Source organism: Scleropages formosus, chromosome 25 (genome assembly GCF_900964775.1).
Source record: "Scleropages formosus chromosome 25, fSclFor1.1, whole genome shotgun sequence".
NCBI classification, from domain to species: domain Eukaryota; kingdom Metazoa; phylum Chordata; class Actinopteri; order Osteoglossiformes; family Osteoglossidae; genus Scleropages; species Scleropages formosus.
This window is the reverse complement of record NC_041830.1, coordinates 9,544,114-9,561,755: the sequence shown is the minus strand read 5'-3', so window position 1 is coordinate 9,561,755 and position 17,642 is coordinate 9,544,114. Positions and strand designations below refer to the sequence as shown.

Sequence of the window (17,642 nt, the reverse complement as noted above, 5' to 3'; positions counted from 1 at the left end):
GTGCCGTTGTAGCGCTGAAGCAGCCCGCCAAGAGCGCGTGCTTCAGGTTGTCGTTGTGACGTGGTGCAAATGAAATCCAAAGTAGTTCATTCATTAATGAATTTATTTATCAGAATACATAAATGGACTAAAATTCTGAGTCTAAGAATGAACATGTTTTAACTGTCATACAACTGTTATAAGACTTAAGAGGCAAAGTGAACAGGTATCTCAAGAAAAAAGAGGAGAGATGAATATTACATAAAAGATAATGACATCACATGACTAACAACAAAAAAATTTTAAAGACTGAAACATCCAACTTTGTAAACTAGTACGTTACACAAAAGGTATGTGGCATGTGCCATATCACAGGGAACATACTGTACACACACACACATTTTCAGAACTGCTTGTCCCATACGGGGTCAGGTAAGAGAAATCAGCAAGTACAGCATAACATCATAAAAAATATTTGTGCATCTTTTTTGCGAATACATTTAGCTCACTGGGAAATGACTGGGGGCTCACTTTTTGCTGACTGAAAGAAATGTTACACTGCTTTATAATAAAATGATCAGTCTGGGAACAGTGATGGATACGAACAAAATGGGTCAGATCCTGTTGTCACAAAGTGAGATGTATGACTGCCACTGAGGGCCAAAATATCCCCAAACATGAGTTATTGTGTGTGTGTGTGTGTGTGAACAGAAACTTCAACCAGCTCTTTGTGCTGAACAACTTCTCACTGACAACAAGTCTTGAACTCTTCTCTCCTTGCCCCCCAGTGCTATAGGCCTCTCTCAGCGGAATATGGTGAAGCGTTGGTTTTTGTCTCCAGTTTTCTCAAAGAACATGAAATCCTGTTGGGTGAGAAGAGTTGAGAAGGTAAGAAATGGGCAAAGCCAGAGGTGAAGTCAAACAACCAAGCCAAGGTGGAGTCAACAGAGAACTGTGGAGGACTGCAGACCAAGAGAAACCAATGTCTGTAGTCATTTCAGTTGGTTTATGTTGTCATGGCAACAAATCAAATGTAGCAAGAGAGGAACAGATTTAAATTTACTCATATATCTATCTGTGTTCAATTTTGTTTGGAATGTTTTCTTCTTAGTTTGTTTACTGGCTCCTCATCTTATGAACACAACTGAGAATAGAAATCTCCAAAGTTACTTTTCCCGCTTAGTGACAATCAGTAAAAGGCTAATAACACAGACATTCCTCAATTTATTTTGTAGTTTCGTAGTCCAGTAGAAAGTTTGGATATCAGTATAACAAATAAAAACTACAGTTTAATGGGTAACCAGGTTGTGCTTGCTCCGCTACAGACAGAAGTTTTTTTTTTTCATGGTTAGGTGAAGAAAATTAAAATAAAATACCACACTGCAATAAAAGTTTGTAACTCAGCTGTTTGTTAATTGAGGAGCCAGCGTAATTTGATCAGCTTTGAGAATGTAAAAAGCAGCTTTTAAGTGACCAGTGTGAGACTTTCACTATGATGACCATACAGTATGTCCAGAGGTGACGTGTCACTCACGATGAGGAAGCAGGCACCCAAGAGCACTGCCTTAATCTTGACATCCAGGTCCATGGGGAACTGGATGCCAAAGTTATCTGCGTCGCTGAAGATTTCCTTCACCAGCCCGCTCCACTGCTTGGAGATACGGCCAATGCACTGCTCTCCGTCCTTGTCTTTGAGCTGCACAATTGCACAGATCCCGCCACAGATGGAGATGCAACCACATTGAAGTGGAAGAAGACAGCAACAGAATGCAAGAGAACATGCAAACACAATGAGGCTGATGCAGACACAAAGATACAGCTGTAGAAGGGGAAGTACTCATCTGCAGATGAATAAATATAGAGAGACAGATACAAACAGATTGCAGATGGACAGTGACATTTACCTCACTAGGAGTATAGACTGATACATATTACAGTCATCCCCGAGACAAGCCCGTTCGAGCTACAAAAATTCGACTTAACATTGAATTTTATTTAATACCCCTACTTCCGCTTACAAGGTGTTTCTCTGCATTTCTGAGCTAAGCAGTGCAGCCAAGCAAGCCCTTGTTTGGCACTGTCACCTGTTATAATGTCAGTTAACATGTCCCCATTTGGACTATCCAAACCATGTCAGCCTGTGCACTTTGTGTCACTTCATTTTCATTGATTTCTTTTCTCTTCACTGTACTGTTTTGTTTTCTTTGCATTAAAGGCTGAATTAACATTGAGCACCATATGTATGTATGATTTGTTTCTCAGTATTTAAGTGTATAGAATGCAAAGCAACAAAACAGCTGGACAAGGAGACAGTTATACAGTTTTATAGAGTAATTAATGAAGACAGACGTCCCTGTTGTGTTATGACAACTAATGTTAATTATTGAAATAATGCTTGTCCCACTGGGAGGAGGCCTCGGGGCAGACCCAGGACACGTTGGAGAGACTACGTCTCCCAGCTGGCCTGGGAACGTCTTGGGGTTCCCCCAGAGGAGCTGGAGGAGGTGTGCGGGGAGAGGGAAGTCTGGGGGGCTCTGCTTAGACTACTGCCCCCGCGACCCGGTCCTGGATAAGCGGAGGAAGATGGATGGATGGATGGATGGATGGATGGATGTTAATTATTGAAGTAATTGTGTTGATTTGAATAGGATTTGGTGGTATTTTAGCACAAATTGGTGTCAGTGCTGCCCCAGGAGCACACAAGATTTTTACCACTGAAACTAATGGTAATTATGTCTTTCAGTTATGAGGAATTCACACCACAAAGGGTTTTTCAGCATCACATTACCTTCATGAGGCAGTGGAAGACTGTATAGGCAAAAACCAAAGATGAGGACATACAGACGGGTGTACATGGAGTCGACCGCCCCTTTACCTCAAAGTTGACATCCCCGCAGCAGTTACAGGCAAGACAGGGGCCTTCCAGCTTGAGCAGGGTCTCCCGGGACGGTCCCTGGATGGAGAACTTGGGCAGACAGGGGTGCCAGTCCTGGACCACATAGCCAATTACAGTGCCTGGAGGGGCCTGTACTTCCAGCTGATAGACACGCACACGCACAGACTTAAAATGCTACATTGCAATTAATCCTAGATACATTAATAAATGCAGTTGTTTTGTCTTCTTGAGACTTAATGACATTTAGAATCCATGTCTGATATTAACAGCACATCCTGAGGCTCAGTCTGATAACTACAAAACTACAAAAAAGATAAGTTAAAAGGGCTATAACTGAGGTTTTGTTTTGAGAATGGTTACATTTAGAAAATTTGCTCACACTATTTTCATTTTCTGAAAGTGCCTATGTATAGTATGTATAGTATTTGACCTAGTAGATGAGTTCTGTAAAGCTATGTTGGTGGTTTCTTGATTTTTTTTTAAATATGGCCTGTAAATCAACTGAAACCTGTCCATCCATCACCACCCAACTCCTTGTCAGACACACCCAAATCTGTCACACTGTTACATATTTGTGTAACAAAACAGAGTGAAACATTATATTTTCCTCTACTGCTGAGACATTTTTTCCTGCCTAACATTTATGTCACACCCTTAAATTTCAGTTTTTTTATGCAACAACATTAGCATTTGTACTATTTCTCAGCCCAGGCAATGAGAAGTGTCACACTTTGGTTCAGCCCACATACACAAGTGGCCAGTAGGAGGCGCCACACCTACCTCCTGCAGGCAGCAGGGGCACCAGCAGGAGTTGCAACGGAAGGGCCGCACCAGCTGGATGACCTCGCAGTCCATGTTGTCCATCAATTTTATGTTGAAGCTGCGAAGGGCGCCACAGCAGTTGCGTGTACAGCAGTCATTGTTCTCCTTGGCCCTGAAGATGGTCTGACCCAGAACATTCTTGATCTCGTACTGGTTGTTGGTCTCAAAACCGATGATGGCTGCAGACACACAGGCGGAAGGGGGAAAAACAAAAGTTGGAGGTGTGAGGAGCTGGACGAGACATGTGGAGGTGGAAAAGGCCAGGCAGCAGGAGGGAGATAAACAGGTAGTAAGGAAGGAAAGCTGAGCTACATGAAGCCATAATGGAGTTTTTTATTTTTTACCATGTTTATTCTGTGAAGGAGATTGGGGAAAATCCCTACCTTCCAGCAGCTCAATTTTCTGGTGAATTAAGATCTGGTCGATCTTCAGCAGAGCACAGGAGAGAAGGTGAGGAAGAAAAGGTAGAAAACCAATGAGACATCAAGAGCATGAAATGTGAACCTTTCAGGGTTGGGTGGCCCCGGTCAGGCTCGTGGATTTGAGCTGAGACCTAAAGTGAACAAACTTCTGTCATGTTCCACCAAAGGTGCAGTCAAAGAATCATCTGCTGTCTGCACCTTGGTTTGGATCCAATGGATGTTTGTTGCCACACATCTATTGCCATTAAAGGGATGGTGGCACAGTGAGTAGTACTGCTGTCTCACAGTGCCTGGCTGGTGTGAAAGGACATACGTTCAATCCCTGCTCAGTCTGTATGGAGTTTGCATGTTCTCCCTGTGCCTGTGTGGGTTTCCTTTGCATCCTCTGGTTTCCTCCCACAGTCCAAAGACATGCTGTTCAGGTTCACCCATAGTGTGTGAGTGACAGAGAGAGTGTCCCACTGATGTATGGATGAGTGACCCATTGTAAGTAGTGTATCTAGCAGTGTAAGTTACCTTCGTGAATAAGGTGTATGGGCTGATAACACTACATACAGTTCATTGGAAGTCTCTTTGGAGAAAAGCATCTGCTAAATAAATATAAAGATCAAAATGAGCAGCGGCATGAAAGTACCAGTGTGAATGATCAGATTTTCCAGCTCAGATAAGGTACTGGGCAGCATGGTGATTAATAATTGTATACTTGGAGATCATGGGGCAGCAGTTGACAAAGATGTTAGAACTGTCACCTTGTAATCTGAAGGACCTAGGTTTGAGTCCCTCTTCCTTCTTTGCAGCCTTGGTACTTATCCAGTAACAATTACCCTGTTGTATAAATGAGTGAACGATTGTAAAGCTAACATTGTAAGTCACCTTGGACAAAGGAGTCCAAAATACAGATGGTAATGAGGCAACTGGTGGCATAACAGTTAAAGCTGTCACCTTCCACTAAAAAGACTGGGGTTTGACTCCTACCTCCTGTTGTAATACCCTTAATCAAAGTATTTACCCTGGATTGATACAGTCAAAATTACCCCACTGTATAAATGGGAAATTAGTTTAAGTTGGTACGCTGCTTTGGAGAAAAGTGTCACATCAATGAAAAAAAAATTAAAATAATAATAATAATGTTTGCCCAATACTTGAGTAAAATACTCTATTTTGGATTCATGTTAGTGAGTTTTCTGGTGCATGCGCCATAGCTCTTGTGCACTTGGGAAGAACACTCAGTATTATGTGATCCAGCATGAACAGCCCAGTGTATTGAATGTTTAGAATAAATCTGTAAAAAACTATTGGCTTTGTGGTAAAGAGGGGCAGCTGCTGGACTCAACGAAAAGTTTATCAGATCCTGTGGTTATGGGGGGGGTAGATGCTAGGTGACGGTGTCTGCCGGCGATCAGTGTCAGTGTTGTTTGTCAGGGAGTGTACAGAAGGCAGAAGAGCAGGTGAATGTACCCACCTGACTGAGGTACTCCAAACCAGGTGGGACACCGATTGGGGCGTACCCTGCAGTGTTGGAGCCCGATTCGAGGGGAAGGTTCTGCATTATCTTTGAGGGCTGGATTGAGGGAGGGTTGAGCACAAATGAAGCAATAGAGGAAAATATGAGCAACAGGAACCTGTAACTAACATACCTTATCACTGGACGTACCTACTGGACTCAAGGACATTTTCTCAGAAGATGTTATAAGATAATAGTACATTTTTATTACCATGTGGGGCAGCTGATAGAGTAGGTTAGATACAAAGGTTGCTGGTTTGAATATCACCTACTGCTGTAGTAACTTTGATCAATGTACTCAGTCTAAATTTCTCTGCTGAAAATTACCCAGCTACATACACACACACACACATTTTCTGAACCGCTTGTCCCATACAGGGTCGCGGGGAACCGGAGCCTACCCGGTAACACAGGGCGTAAGGCCTGAGGGGGAGGGGACACACCCAGGACGGGACGCCAGTCCGCCGCAAGGCACCCCAAGCGGGACTCGACCCCCAGACCCACCGGAGAGGAGGACCCGATCCAACCCACTGCGCCCCCCTCGCTACATAAACAGTTGTAGCTAATTTAATGTTATAACTTGCTTTGGAGAAAAGCGTCAGATAAATGAATAAGTGTAATATTCTCCATTCAAACCCTGATGAAGTTTTTTTTTTTCCAATGTAACAGACAAAATATTTGCAAGATTATGGAAAGAGTTAATAACGTCTGAGAATTGTGAAGTCTAATGTGGAAGTGACCCATACAGCCATTCGGAATTCATGGTGCAAACTGCATTTCTGCAGTGGTGACCAATCAGCTGGGGTAAAAAGCACCCAATTCTCATGTGGTAAATAAGGTAACTTTTTAAGTTGAGGTGAGGGAAGTAAAACAAGGGAGTGTGTGTTGTCTGAGGTATAGAGCTGTCGTTCTTTATCGTTTTATGGCTCCACCCCATGACTGGACAGGTAGGAAGTTCATCACAGGGCTGTCAAGGTCTTCTCATGAGCTCATGAAATAAAACAGTAAGACAGTCAATAAAACAATATGAGGAAAGTTGTATGGCAGTGCAAGGGACTCGCCAGCCATAAAACACAGCTGCTGTGTGGTAACTCAAAATTAAATGTCAGGTTTTTAACAACTCATGAAACCCATAATCCATGACTGAACAAGATCCACAAAAAGATGAATGCAAAGTGTTTGCGAAACATGGAACCTCTCATGAATCACCATGAAGCTAACATACCACACACACACACACACACACACACATTTTCAGAACCGCTTGTCCCTTACGGGGTCACGGGGAACATACCATACTACAATATTTTTCTGTTTTGACCTTCTTTGTTCAAATTTATTTTGCATTATGCAACGCAGCTTGAGGTATCACCTCACAAAAAGTAAGGTAACTGCCTGTGTCACGTTTGAGTGGGAAAATGGGTTATTGTAAATAGTGGAGAATTGTGGGTAAAATGTGAATTAGTCGTCAACCGCTATGGGAAATCGTAGGGAATATAAGGCGGTTGGTGTCTGTTGAGGACTATCCTGAGGCACAAAGCAGGCTTGGAAAGATGGTTCTGGCAGATCCAGAGCATTAACTGTTTGTGTTTGCACCAATACCTCCTACTGTGCGCAGTTGTTCAAATAAACGCTCATAATGAATGCTGTCCATGAGTCTATCTTTGCCATATCTGAACCCAGAGCACCATGTGCTACAGTATTACAGGTGCATATTATTAGTACTGTAAAATGCAATGTGCTGCCTTGTCAAAATGAGTTTAACAGCAAAGTTTGTTCTTCCCAGCACTACCCGCTGTGCCATTGTACTGAAAAGTTGCATAGACTCACCTGTGCTCCCGTGTCCCTGTAGGTCGTCCTCTCGGTGTGTCCACGGCGTTCCAGACTCCGCAGCTTCCCGTCTCTGCCTCCTCCAAGGGTCATAAGCGCAACACTCACCGACTTATGAAGTACCTTCACACGGGTGGGGCGGTCACGGATCCACCCCTCCGGTTCCGGTGGCTGTGTCACAGTCCTCGGGTGAGGACAGCGACACCTGTCACACGTTCCAGAAGCCCCTTTGTGTTTTTGCGTGATATATAAATGCAAAATTCAACAGCCTTATCCGTTATTATTCCAATGGGGATTTTCCAGACACTTCCAGAATGTGACAGTGACAACTTGTAGAACCAGCCCTCGCCAAGTCTAAGAGATGAAAAACTGTTTTGTTACACCCAGTAGGCACCGGATGGAGGATCAAAGGTTGCACAAGTGGCACAGCGCCTGAGAGGACATGCGCTCAATCCCTGCTCAGTCTGTGTGGAGTTTGCATGTTCTCCCCATGTCTGCGTGGGTTTCCTCGCACAGTCCAAAGACATGCTGTTGAGATTTACCTATAGTGTGAGTGACAGAGTGTGTTCCACTGATGTGTGCATAAGTGACCCATTGTAAGTAGTGTATCTAGCAGTGTAAGTCACCTTGGTAAATAAGGTATGGGCTGGTAACACTAGTTTCTTGGAAGTCACTTTGGAAGGAGAAGAAAAAAAAAAAAGCATCTCCTATATAAATGAAAATGTGACCTTTGCTCTGTGGTATCCTAGCAACAGGGAAGATACTGAAATGTTCAATTTACTGGCAATTTGGCAGAGACCATTTTATATTAGCTTTCCACTTAACTCCAGTTTCCTCAGATTTATTTGGTTTTCCCCCCACTACAGTTAAACATCTTCCTGCCAAAACATGCTAAAATAAACATTCCACAAACATTACTGGATAAGGGTTTTTTTAATCAAATATGACCAAATAAAATAACAAAAGTGGCCAGGATGATGCAGAATTTTGAGACATTAAAAATGTAAACAGTTGTTTTTCTTTGGTGAGAACTTCATGAACAAGTGATTAGTTTCCTTGTAAGCACCTAACCTACCTATAGATCACCTTACCAAAGTTCACTCCCTACAGGTCACATGAATGACAGACACACCAAGGGAGTGATTGTATTGTGATTTTTTTTTTTGTACCACACATATTAACTCAATACTGAAATACTGATATGGGAATAACAACCAAAGGACAACAAAGTCGCAAAAAGTTTTATTTCTCAAGCTACAGTTATTGAAGAAAACATAATGCCAAAAATAAAATTTTCTTGGCTTCTTTTCCCTCTTCATTGACATATTTACAAATATTGGAAGGACAGTGTGGGAAATGTACAGCAAAATGGGGGTCAAGCAGTGGGGCAGGCAGATTGTGCCTTTTTTCTCCAATTATTACCATCTACCCCAGAAAAAAATGAATGCAAAGAGCAGTTAACTAATTTCCTAGACACAAAATAACTTAAAAGACTGATGAGACATTTATGAAAGTTACCATTGCCTCAGTTTCAAGAGCAGTCACAACTACCTTTACAGGACAAATAAAAGCAAAATAATTAAATTACAAGTGTACACGTCCCCCTCTCCTCTGCTCTGCTCTGCTCTGGTCTCTTCACTCCCCTCAATAAGTTTCACACAACCACTCTTGACCACAAGGTTCTCGAAACTGTAACCTTATAGAAAAACTCAAGATTACTAAAATGCGTCTACATGATTGGTTCGTGTGAAAACAAAAAGCCTCACAGACACCCGCTCTATATGTTTTTGTTTTTATTTTCTACAAGCATGTGAATTGAAACAGACACTGAGCCAGATGTTCTCTTCTAAATAATGAGAATCTGCCATCTAGTGGAACATGAACAGCATTGAATTTTGCCAACTTTATTTAGTCCAACCCCTCTAATGGACATGAACACTGTTCTGGAGACTTAATTCAGTACAACACCACAGAATGGAATTACATTTTAGTGCAAGACCAACTTAATGCTTTTGTTCTTTCTTTGCCTCTTTACACCGAAGCCCAAGAAAGTGAATCCAGTGCGACTGTCACTACTTTACCCCCCTGCAAATTAACGGCCAATTAAGTTCTGGATAACCTGACAAAGTTGTCATTGTGTGCGCACAAATTAGATTCATCTTAGGGGGGGAAGGTGCTACACTTTGGCACCCCAGGAACAGTACAAACCCATTTAAACTGGATAACTTGATCTCAAATCCTGTCGCCTTGGCAACTAAAACACAATCAAGATTATGAGTGTTTAGGGAATAACCAGATACTGAGGAACCACCTTCCCTCAAAAGACAGAGCCCTGACACACACTTTCCTGATTTGTAAGACCTATTAAGTATATATAATAGTCTTCACTCAAGAACCTAAACTTCTACTTTAGCATACTTTACATAAACCGGGTTGGATGATGCAGAAATAAGCCATGTTCGGAATTAAAATAACCATTAGCTATAACCATGACCGTTCATGGTAAAACAGTGAAATACTGTACAGATGAGATGACATGCGTTCCATAGCGCACGTCTCCGTTATCCAACAACTGTAATGGCTAAAAAAAGATTTTAGAGCCCCAAATATAGGTTTCATCTACCATTAGGCTCAAAAGGCTAATATTTCTTGTTAAACCCATCATGCTCTGGTTAAACCAAACTCTGAAAACAAGGACCTCTTCCTGGTCACTTTTTTATAAAAGAACCTCAACATTGCTCTTTACATCACTGATGCTAAGTTATCCCAGTACTCTGAAATATGGATTTTTATCTGCTGCAACAGGGATGAGAAAGCAAATTCTACATCAGCACATTGATCCACCCAATTTTGAGAACCTAAAGTTGCTCCCTATTTGCAAAGAATTCACAAGTCATGAAGTCAGAGTAAAGTAACTGGACTCTCACACTACGGAAACTAATTAAAACACTCCCTTGACGCCTGGGCTGGGGGAACGGGAGGAGGGTACACTCATGGATATGGCTTTTATTTGCTGCTTATGTGCATGTGCACACAAGTGCGAAGCGCCGGATTCCTCACCACGTCTCCTTTAAGAGGGAGAAGCTGATCTGAGTGACGCTGAGAGCCAATCGATTAGGACTCCGGCATTTGCTCCCAGTCTGATTGACACCCTGACTGACCAAACAAAATTGTTCTAACAGCAGTCGTCAGAAAAAGTAAACTTCAGTTAAAACTCACAGACTACAGTGGATAGCTGTGACTCAAACCAATGGTGCAGGGTTGCCCAGAAGTGCTGAGAAATCACCTCCAGTGGGGATATGCCTGCTTCTTCAGTGGGGGAAGAAGGCTTGACGGCAGTGCTTCAGAAGGTGACTTGGCCTGGTCAAGACTGGTTTCTTAGAAACAGAGTGGACTGCAGATAAGTAGCTCTTCTCAGAATGCAGAGGAACAGGAGAGGTGCAACAGTCTTTCCCCATGAGCAGCCCTCAGGGGTCCTTCTTGTGTCCAGAGCGCCGATCCTGGCGAGAGTCTCTGCACTTGTGGCAGTAGAAAATGTCGGGCACGTTGGACTTCTTGATCTTGGCGCAGGAGAGGTGCACCCAGACAGCGCACTGGTTGCACTCTATCATGGGCCGCCCAGCAAACGGCTTCCCACAGTAACAGGTGATCAGGTCCCATGAGTCATCGCCTTGTGGTTAGAATTGAAAAGAGAAAATGTGCATTAGATGCAAAGACATTCCAGAAATAAAGACAAACTATTTTCACTCTCAAAACACTGTAGCTTCTGAAAGAAACCATAAGCACAAAAACAGCACAGAACATATGACCTCTGCTCAGGGCTTCACAAAAAACATCTATTTGCTGGCTTAGCAGATGCTGTTATCTAAATCGAGATTCATAGTTAATGTTTTCAAACTATTTCAAGGCAAATCCAACCAGAGGAAACCAAGATGACATAAAAGTCAAGAAAGAATGTAAAGATACCAACATTTTCCACTTTATTTTACCAGCACTTTTACCCCCATATTTTTTAAAAATTTCTGCTTGCTTTGGAACAAAAGTGACCTGTGTTTACCCATTGATCCAACAGATGGCAGTAAAGTGCATAAAAAGAACAGGAGTGGAAGGCAGCATTAACGCCACTCCATTCCACAGTGTTTACGCCTCATATCTGGTGTTCCTGAGTGCTTGTGATCGATAACATCAGGAACACCACACATTTATGGGCAAAGTTAATAAAAATATTTTTAAATTATACGCTAATTTTATCACATCCATATCTGTTATTCTAACATTCTGCAAATAACATAACTCAAGTCACCAAACGTAACTTTGTGGTACACAAGACTGAAGATATGAACCAATAAAATGTAGCCCACACTGCAAGTTGAGAATCCACTGTACTTCATATTCACTCTCATATTTGTATACTATCCCTTGGTATTTTCCAGAACTCATTCCATCATAATTAACATTTGTTAATACCAGCATCCCATGTACTCATCCTTCCAGCTCACCTGACTCCACCATAATGTCCTCATCTGCAATCCAGGTTTCTCCCTCACTGGAGCTCATCTCTGCCTCTCTGGTGGACTCCTCAGCTAACATCTCCTTCAGATCCTCCCTGGGAAGCTGTGTGCTCTGCTCTGTTAGCTCCTCCCTTGTGTCTAACTCCTCCCTGTGGGAGGGACCTGTCTCTGAGTCAGTCTCGCTCTTCACTGAACTCTTGAGTTTTTTCAGGCTTTTGGGAGGCTTGGGGTTTTTGCTGCGCTTGATGCGTGCTCTTTTGTCACCCCCACTCCCTCCACTTCCACTTCCACCCCCAAGGGACAGCTTCTTCAGCTTCCTGTCCTTCTTGCGCTCTGCCTTGCCCCCTGTCTGTCTCTCATAGAGGGAGTCCTTAAGTCGCATCTTATCCAGCAGGGAGCTGTCTGAATGCAGCCGGTGGAGGCTCTTGCCCTTGTTGGCGCGCGCTTTTCGGACGAACGTGTGGATAGTGCGTAGGTCCGAGCCCCCATCGGACCAGCTGGCACCGACCGTCGAAACTCCACCCTCTGCTGAGGCTCCAGAGCCATGAGGGGAACTGGAAGGGGCTGGGGACCAGGGGCGCTCCTGAGAAGGTAGAATACATAAACATTAAGTTAAACGCAAATTGCTGCCATCAGGACACAATTTCCCTAAAGTAAATTAACCCAGAAGGCACAAGCTACATCTAGCTGACATTGTCATTTTCCCGACAACCCACACAAGCTGCTAATGGAACCCATTACTAAAGGTAATCAAAACTGTCCTGCTCTGAATCACACAAAAACACTGCAGATGAAAACTGTGGAAGTGGAAGTTCCATTTACCTCTTTGGTCGAGGGGATATAACCAGCATAGGCCAAAACAAAACTACAAAACTTGTTGAAGTCCTCCACTGTCCTCTTCCTCCTCTCCGGGGGCTGGTGCGCACACACACACACACACACACACACAAAGACAATCAACACTTAACTGAATTCCATTAGAGACATTTGCATTCAAATCCACTGTTCTGAGGGGGAAACCCAAAGGGGAACATTTCACTTGAACAGAGTTGCTCTAAGTGTATGAACAACAACCACCAGTTGATAGGGGACATCACTATAGGAGGAATTAAATGCACTGTAATAGGTACCTATATGTACAATTAAGATCCTGATCTTATTCTAACCAAAATATCTAATGTTACAATGTCAAAACACAGCATCACTCATGGTAATACTGTTAAATTCCTTCAGACTACACAGGGATATTACAACATATCTAAAAACAACTTCACATATTAGGTCTTGAACTGGCATTGATTTCTCACTTGGATTTGGGCCACAAATAGAGGATAAATTTATTTCCATTACAACAGATTTATTTTCTTTTGACAAACCCATCTAGACATATTGCCAGTATATTACACCGCTTTAAATCCATTTACAACTGAACACAATGCTGTTTATATTGAATACACACTGATCCCAAATGGAACCACAGCGGGGAAGGAGGATCCCAGGAAAAGTGGCTCATAGTCCAACGTGGCAATGGACACCCGCTCTTTAAAAACACTTACCAAAGACTCCGTTTTGCATTTCCGTATTGAATCTGTAAGCAGGGAAAACAAGAAAACGTGACTGTAGAAGGCAACCTGACAATTCAAATTTCATAGACTACTCACATAACTACGCACATGAAATGAAGTTGTGGAAATAAACCTTCAGTTAGAGTGAATAATGCTTTTCAACAGCACCCAGGTCATCTCTGTCATACTGGTATGACAGAAGGAGTTAATGCAGCAGAGTACTTCTGTATTTTGTACCAAAAAAGCAAGTTGCAAGTTACAGCATCGTCCTTAAACACCAGCATAGGAGCTAACTGGCTAAACCACCCATACAGCCAACTCCAGTCCAGCTGGCTGGCTATACTACATTTAGACACTTTTCTCCAAAGCAACCTGCAACTCAGAGTAAACAAAAGAGCCTCAACAGATGAAGAGCTTTAGAGACAGGATGACAAAAGCACAGCTTGTTTGTTAAACTACCATGTTGTTGGTTCACATCCCTCAAGTAGCTGCCCACAGAAGTGACATTTAAACAGCAAACAGACAATCATAGCAGACTGTGTTGGACTCATTTATGTAGCTGTCTGGAGATTAGGAGAGAAATGACCGAAAGAGATGGGTTAGAGACCCTTCTGAAAAGCTGGAAGATATTCAGTAGCCCTGAGGGACAGAGCTCGTTCAACCACAAGAGCGGCTAAACCGTGAGCTGACAAACTTTCGATTTTGCACCACCAAGTGGCCAGAGGTGGAGGAGTACAGTGCTCTTGCTGGTGTGTGTGTCTGTGTGTGTGGTGGGGGGGGATGTCCTGTAGGTGGTAGCATGCAGATCCTTTTGACCATCTTGCAGACTGTTACCAGAGCGCTTAACTTGACGTGGACAGCTAGAGAATTCACCGGAATAGATGAGGACCTGGGGAGATACGTGGGAGCCCTGTGGCACGTCAAACTATTCCGGATCACTTGTGAAAGTGTGAAGGCAAATGCCAGATGACCAAACACAGGAAACTGCGGTAATCCAGGCGAGACATCGCCAGCAGCTAGAGCGGGAGCCGAGCGTGACAGAGCCCAGCGGTACGTACAGAAACTGAGAGAGCCGAATACGGAGCCCTGAGGAACACCTGTTGAGAGAGACCGCTGCTGGCATCAAGATGTGGAGAATTTTTAACAGTAACATTATGGTAATGCCATTAACTGTCTCGGGAAAAACTGGGCAGACCCTTCAGTCTGGGCGGAGGGGGAACAAGAAAATTAAATTGCCAAAATAACAAGTATGATGGACATCAACTGTATTTGGGAGGGAGAAAGCTCTCGCTTCACTGTTGCACAGCAAAAACAAAGTTCAGTCCCCAGCCACACAAAACACCCCAGCTAACTCCAGCCTAACCGGCTGAATAAACCACCGGCGACGTGTTTAATTACACCCTCATGTGTTAGGTAGTCGCCTAAACTACCCACCTGACTAACAACACACAGTAGAACGACTAAGCTCCCAGACAGCCTACACACACACACACACACGCAGAGTCGTTAGCAGTCCGGCTAAACTAGCCGCTCAAGTCAGGCAGCGCAGCGGCTAGCGAAACTAGCCACATAATTAGCCCCACGCTAGCATGGCAGCTAGGTAAGTGAGCTAACCATCCGGGTAACTCCGCACTAGCATGGCAGACAGCTAGCTGAGCTAACGAGGTTAGCCGAGAAACGAGGCCATTTTCCCGAAGAGCCTGTCAGTATCAGGTAACAGTTAAGTTAGCTGGTTGTTTTAAAAATAAGAAAAAAATAAGTTAGTAAAAAAACCGTGTACGGACGTGACAACAGAAGCAACGATGATGGGGATTATTTATACTAAAACCACCGCCACTACTACAACGGGAGAAGGGCTGCTAGTTTTTCGGGGTTTTTTTCCATCGCAGAAGCCGCGGGAGTTCGCCGCCGATGTCCTAACTACCATGTGTCCGGAGGACGGACGGGTGTCGAAGCCACCGCGGGTCGGGAGCGATCGTCCGATCGACCATGATCTGCCCGGAGTGGACAGCCAGGCGGCGGCTTCCGAGCCCCGGCCCGGCGGGTGTCCACACTGCCGGTGAACTCCCAGAACACAGCTAGCTAAGTGCTCCCTTCAGCGACGAACCTCACTGCAAGATTTTTTTTTTTTTTTTAAACTAAGGAAAATTACCCATCGAAGGCGCGGTACACGCGGGTTTCTGAGCGGACACGCCACTGACTGGCCGCCCGCCGAGACGAGAGGCTACGAGCCGCAGTGCACTGCTAGAAGAAGACCGTCCGACCGCGGAGCGGCTCACTGCGCTGTCCGGTGCGTTCGGTTCGGAGAGAAATTAAAGTGCGGCGGCGCTACCTTGGTGCTCCGCCATGATTCCCAGCATTGTCCCCGGGGCCTCGTCACTGGCGGCGGGCTGCGTCCTCCGTCTGCCCGGCTCCCCGGAGCGCCAGCGCCGGCCGGGACTCTCACTCGGTGGCGCTAGTAGGACGACACAGGTCGCGCTTCTTTATTCAGCCACAGAAATGAGGGAGAGGGCGGCGATCGAGGCTCCACGCACGGTCCGTCGCCTCCTGCTCCAAACTGTCAAAGCCCGAGTCGAGGAGCGGCTAGCAGGGCTGCTAACGGCCGCTTCTCGCGGTCCCTCCTCGCTCTTCAGAACGTCCTAGTCGCTAAAACTCCTGGAGCTCCGAAATTCTTCCTTTGTTCCGCTCTCACACCATGAACAGAGTTCTAGGCTGCGGTGGCGACGATGCTGGCAGAAAATACGCGGCTCAAATACGTACCAACGATTCTTAACAACATACTGAAACTTGGTAAATGCGCCTTTTTTTTTTTTTTCTTCACCGAGCCCGTCCGCGCGCGGAGCTCCGGCGTCACCCGCGATCAGTACGCAATAACTGGCAACCTCTCGCGCGCCCCCGTGCGGTTTCCAAAATAACGTACCCAACATCCCCCCACACACACCCCACCCCAGCCGCGACTGGTCTTTTGGGTAATGTAGTTTAGGCGTTGAGAAGGTCCGACGCGTTCAGAATGGGGAACTTTGACGATGTTGTTAGTGTTACATGGGAATTTCTGCGAATTCATATGACCTTTGAGCAATTTGTTTGAAATTACTTGATTCCCCCTGCCTGTTCCATGTCTGTTTTATGGGTGCCCCTTTTTTGCAAAGAAAATCGGCTTTTGAAATATTAAAAACCTTCAGTTCAGTTGGAAATTTTCTTTTGGGGCAAAAATGCTACTGAGAGATGTGTATTTTATAGACTACCCAGTGTTTTTTACATATCTTTAGATCTACCCTAACATGTACTGTGTATTTAACCTAGATAACTTTAAACCAACTTTAACATCTAAGAACATTTGCAGATACAAGGAATTTGGCATGGGGGATGTGTTTAGTCACATTTGATACAGAATGACATCAAACAAAAAAACACCTTAAATTCTGAACGTGTCATTAGTAAATAAATAATAGAAAACCAATGCAAACAGTACACCATAGTTACTTGCAGGGATGTGTTTGAGCATATCTAATTAAAATGGGGATAGAGAGGGAAATAGCACTCAATCACTTACTTTCATTAATCGCTTGTGCTGGTCAGAGTCACATTGGTCCAGACCCTATCCTAACCAGTGGGCTCAATCCTGGGGGGTATACCCGGGACAGAATACCAGTCCATTACTGGGTAAATCGACCTTCACACTCACACTTCAAGTAATTTAGAGTATTCAGTTCACCTGAACTGCATCTCTCTGGACTGGGATAGGAAACCAGAGCACCCGCACAGACAAAAGGAGAACATACACACTCCACATTGACTGAGCTGGATTTGAATCTATGTCTGAACAGCTCTGGGATGTGAAACAACAGTACTACCCTCTGCGCCACCATGCCACCCAAAATAACAGGAGGATTAGAAATAAATGGGTGTATTTGTATTAAATTAGTTTGAAGTTAGATGGCAGAGATTATTCTCGTTACAAAGAAAAACATCAGTTCGGGAAGGAACATTTTTGATAATCTTAAACATGCCCACTATACCACATTAATGACAGAGGATGAAGAAGACTTATTAGAGAAGTGGACAGTGGAAAGAATTGGAACTACAAGTAATTATTTAAAGACATAAAAACAT

At 44.0% G+C, this 17,642-nt stretch overlaps 2 protein-coding genes across 2 annotated transcripts; both read right to left on the bottom strand.

The window, feature by feature from the left end:
- Positions 1 to 782: 782 nt before the first annotated feature.
- On the bottom strand, positions 783 to 7,546 carry LOC108921492 (phospholipid scramblase 1-like). Its single transcript, XM_018730964.2, has 7 exons — positions 7,454 to 7,546; positions 5,582 to 5,680; positions 4,081 to 4,123; positions 3,656 to 3,876; positions 2,855 to 3,016; positions 1,514 to 1,675; positions 783 to 842 (listed from the first exon to the last, which is right to left on the bottom strand). The coding sequence occupies exons 1-7, from the start codon at positions 7,544 to 7,546 to the stop codon at positions 783 to 785; spliced, it is 840 nt and encodes a 279-aa protein (XP_018586480.2).
- A 1,144-nt stretch (positions 7,547 to 8,690) lies between these two features.
- LOC108921762 (PHD finger protein 23B-like) lies at positions 8,691 to 16,533 on the bottom strand. Its single transcript, XM_018731451.2, has 5 exons — positions 15,862 to 16,533; positions 13,521 to 13,552; positions 12,787 to 12,879; positions 11,953 to 12,547; positions 8,691 to 11,123 (listed from the first exon to the last, which is right to left on the bottom strand). Exons 1-5 carry the CDS (start codon positions 15,887 to 15,889, stop codon positions 10,921 to 10,923), a joined length of 951 nt encoding a protein of 316 aa, XP_018586967.1. The 5' UTR covers positions 15,890 to 16,533; the 3' UTR covers positions 8,691 to 10,920.
- Positions 16,534 to 17,642: the final 1,109 nt, after the last annotated feature.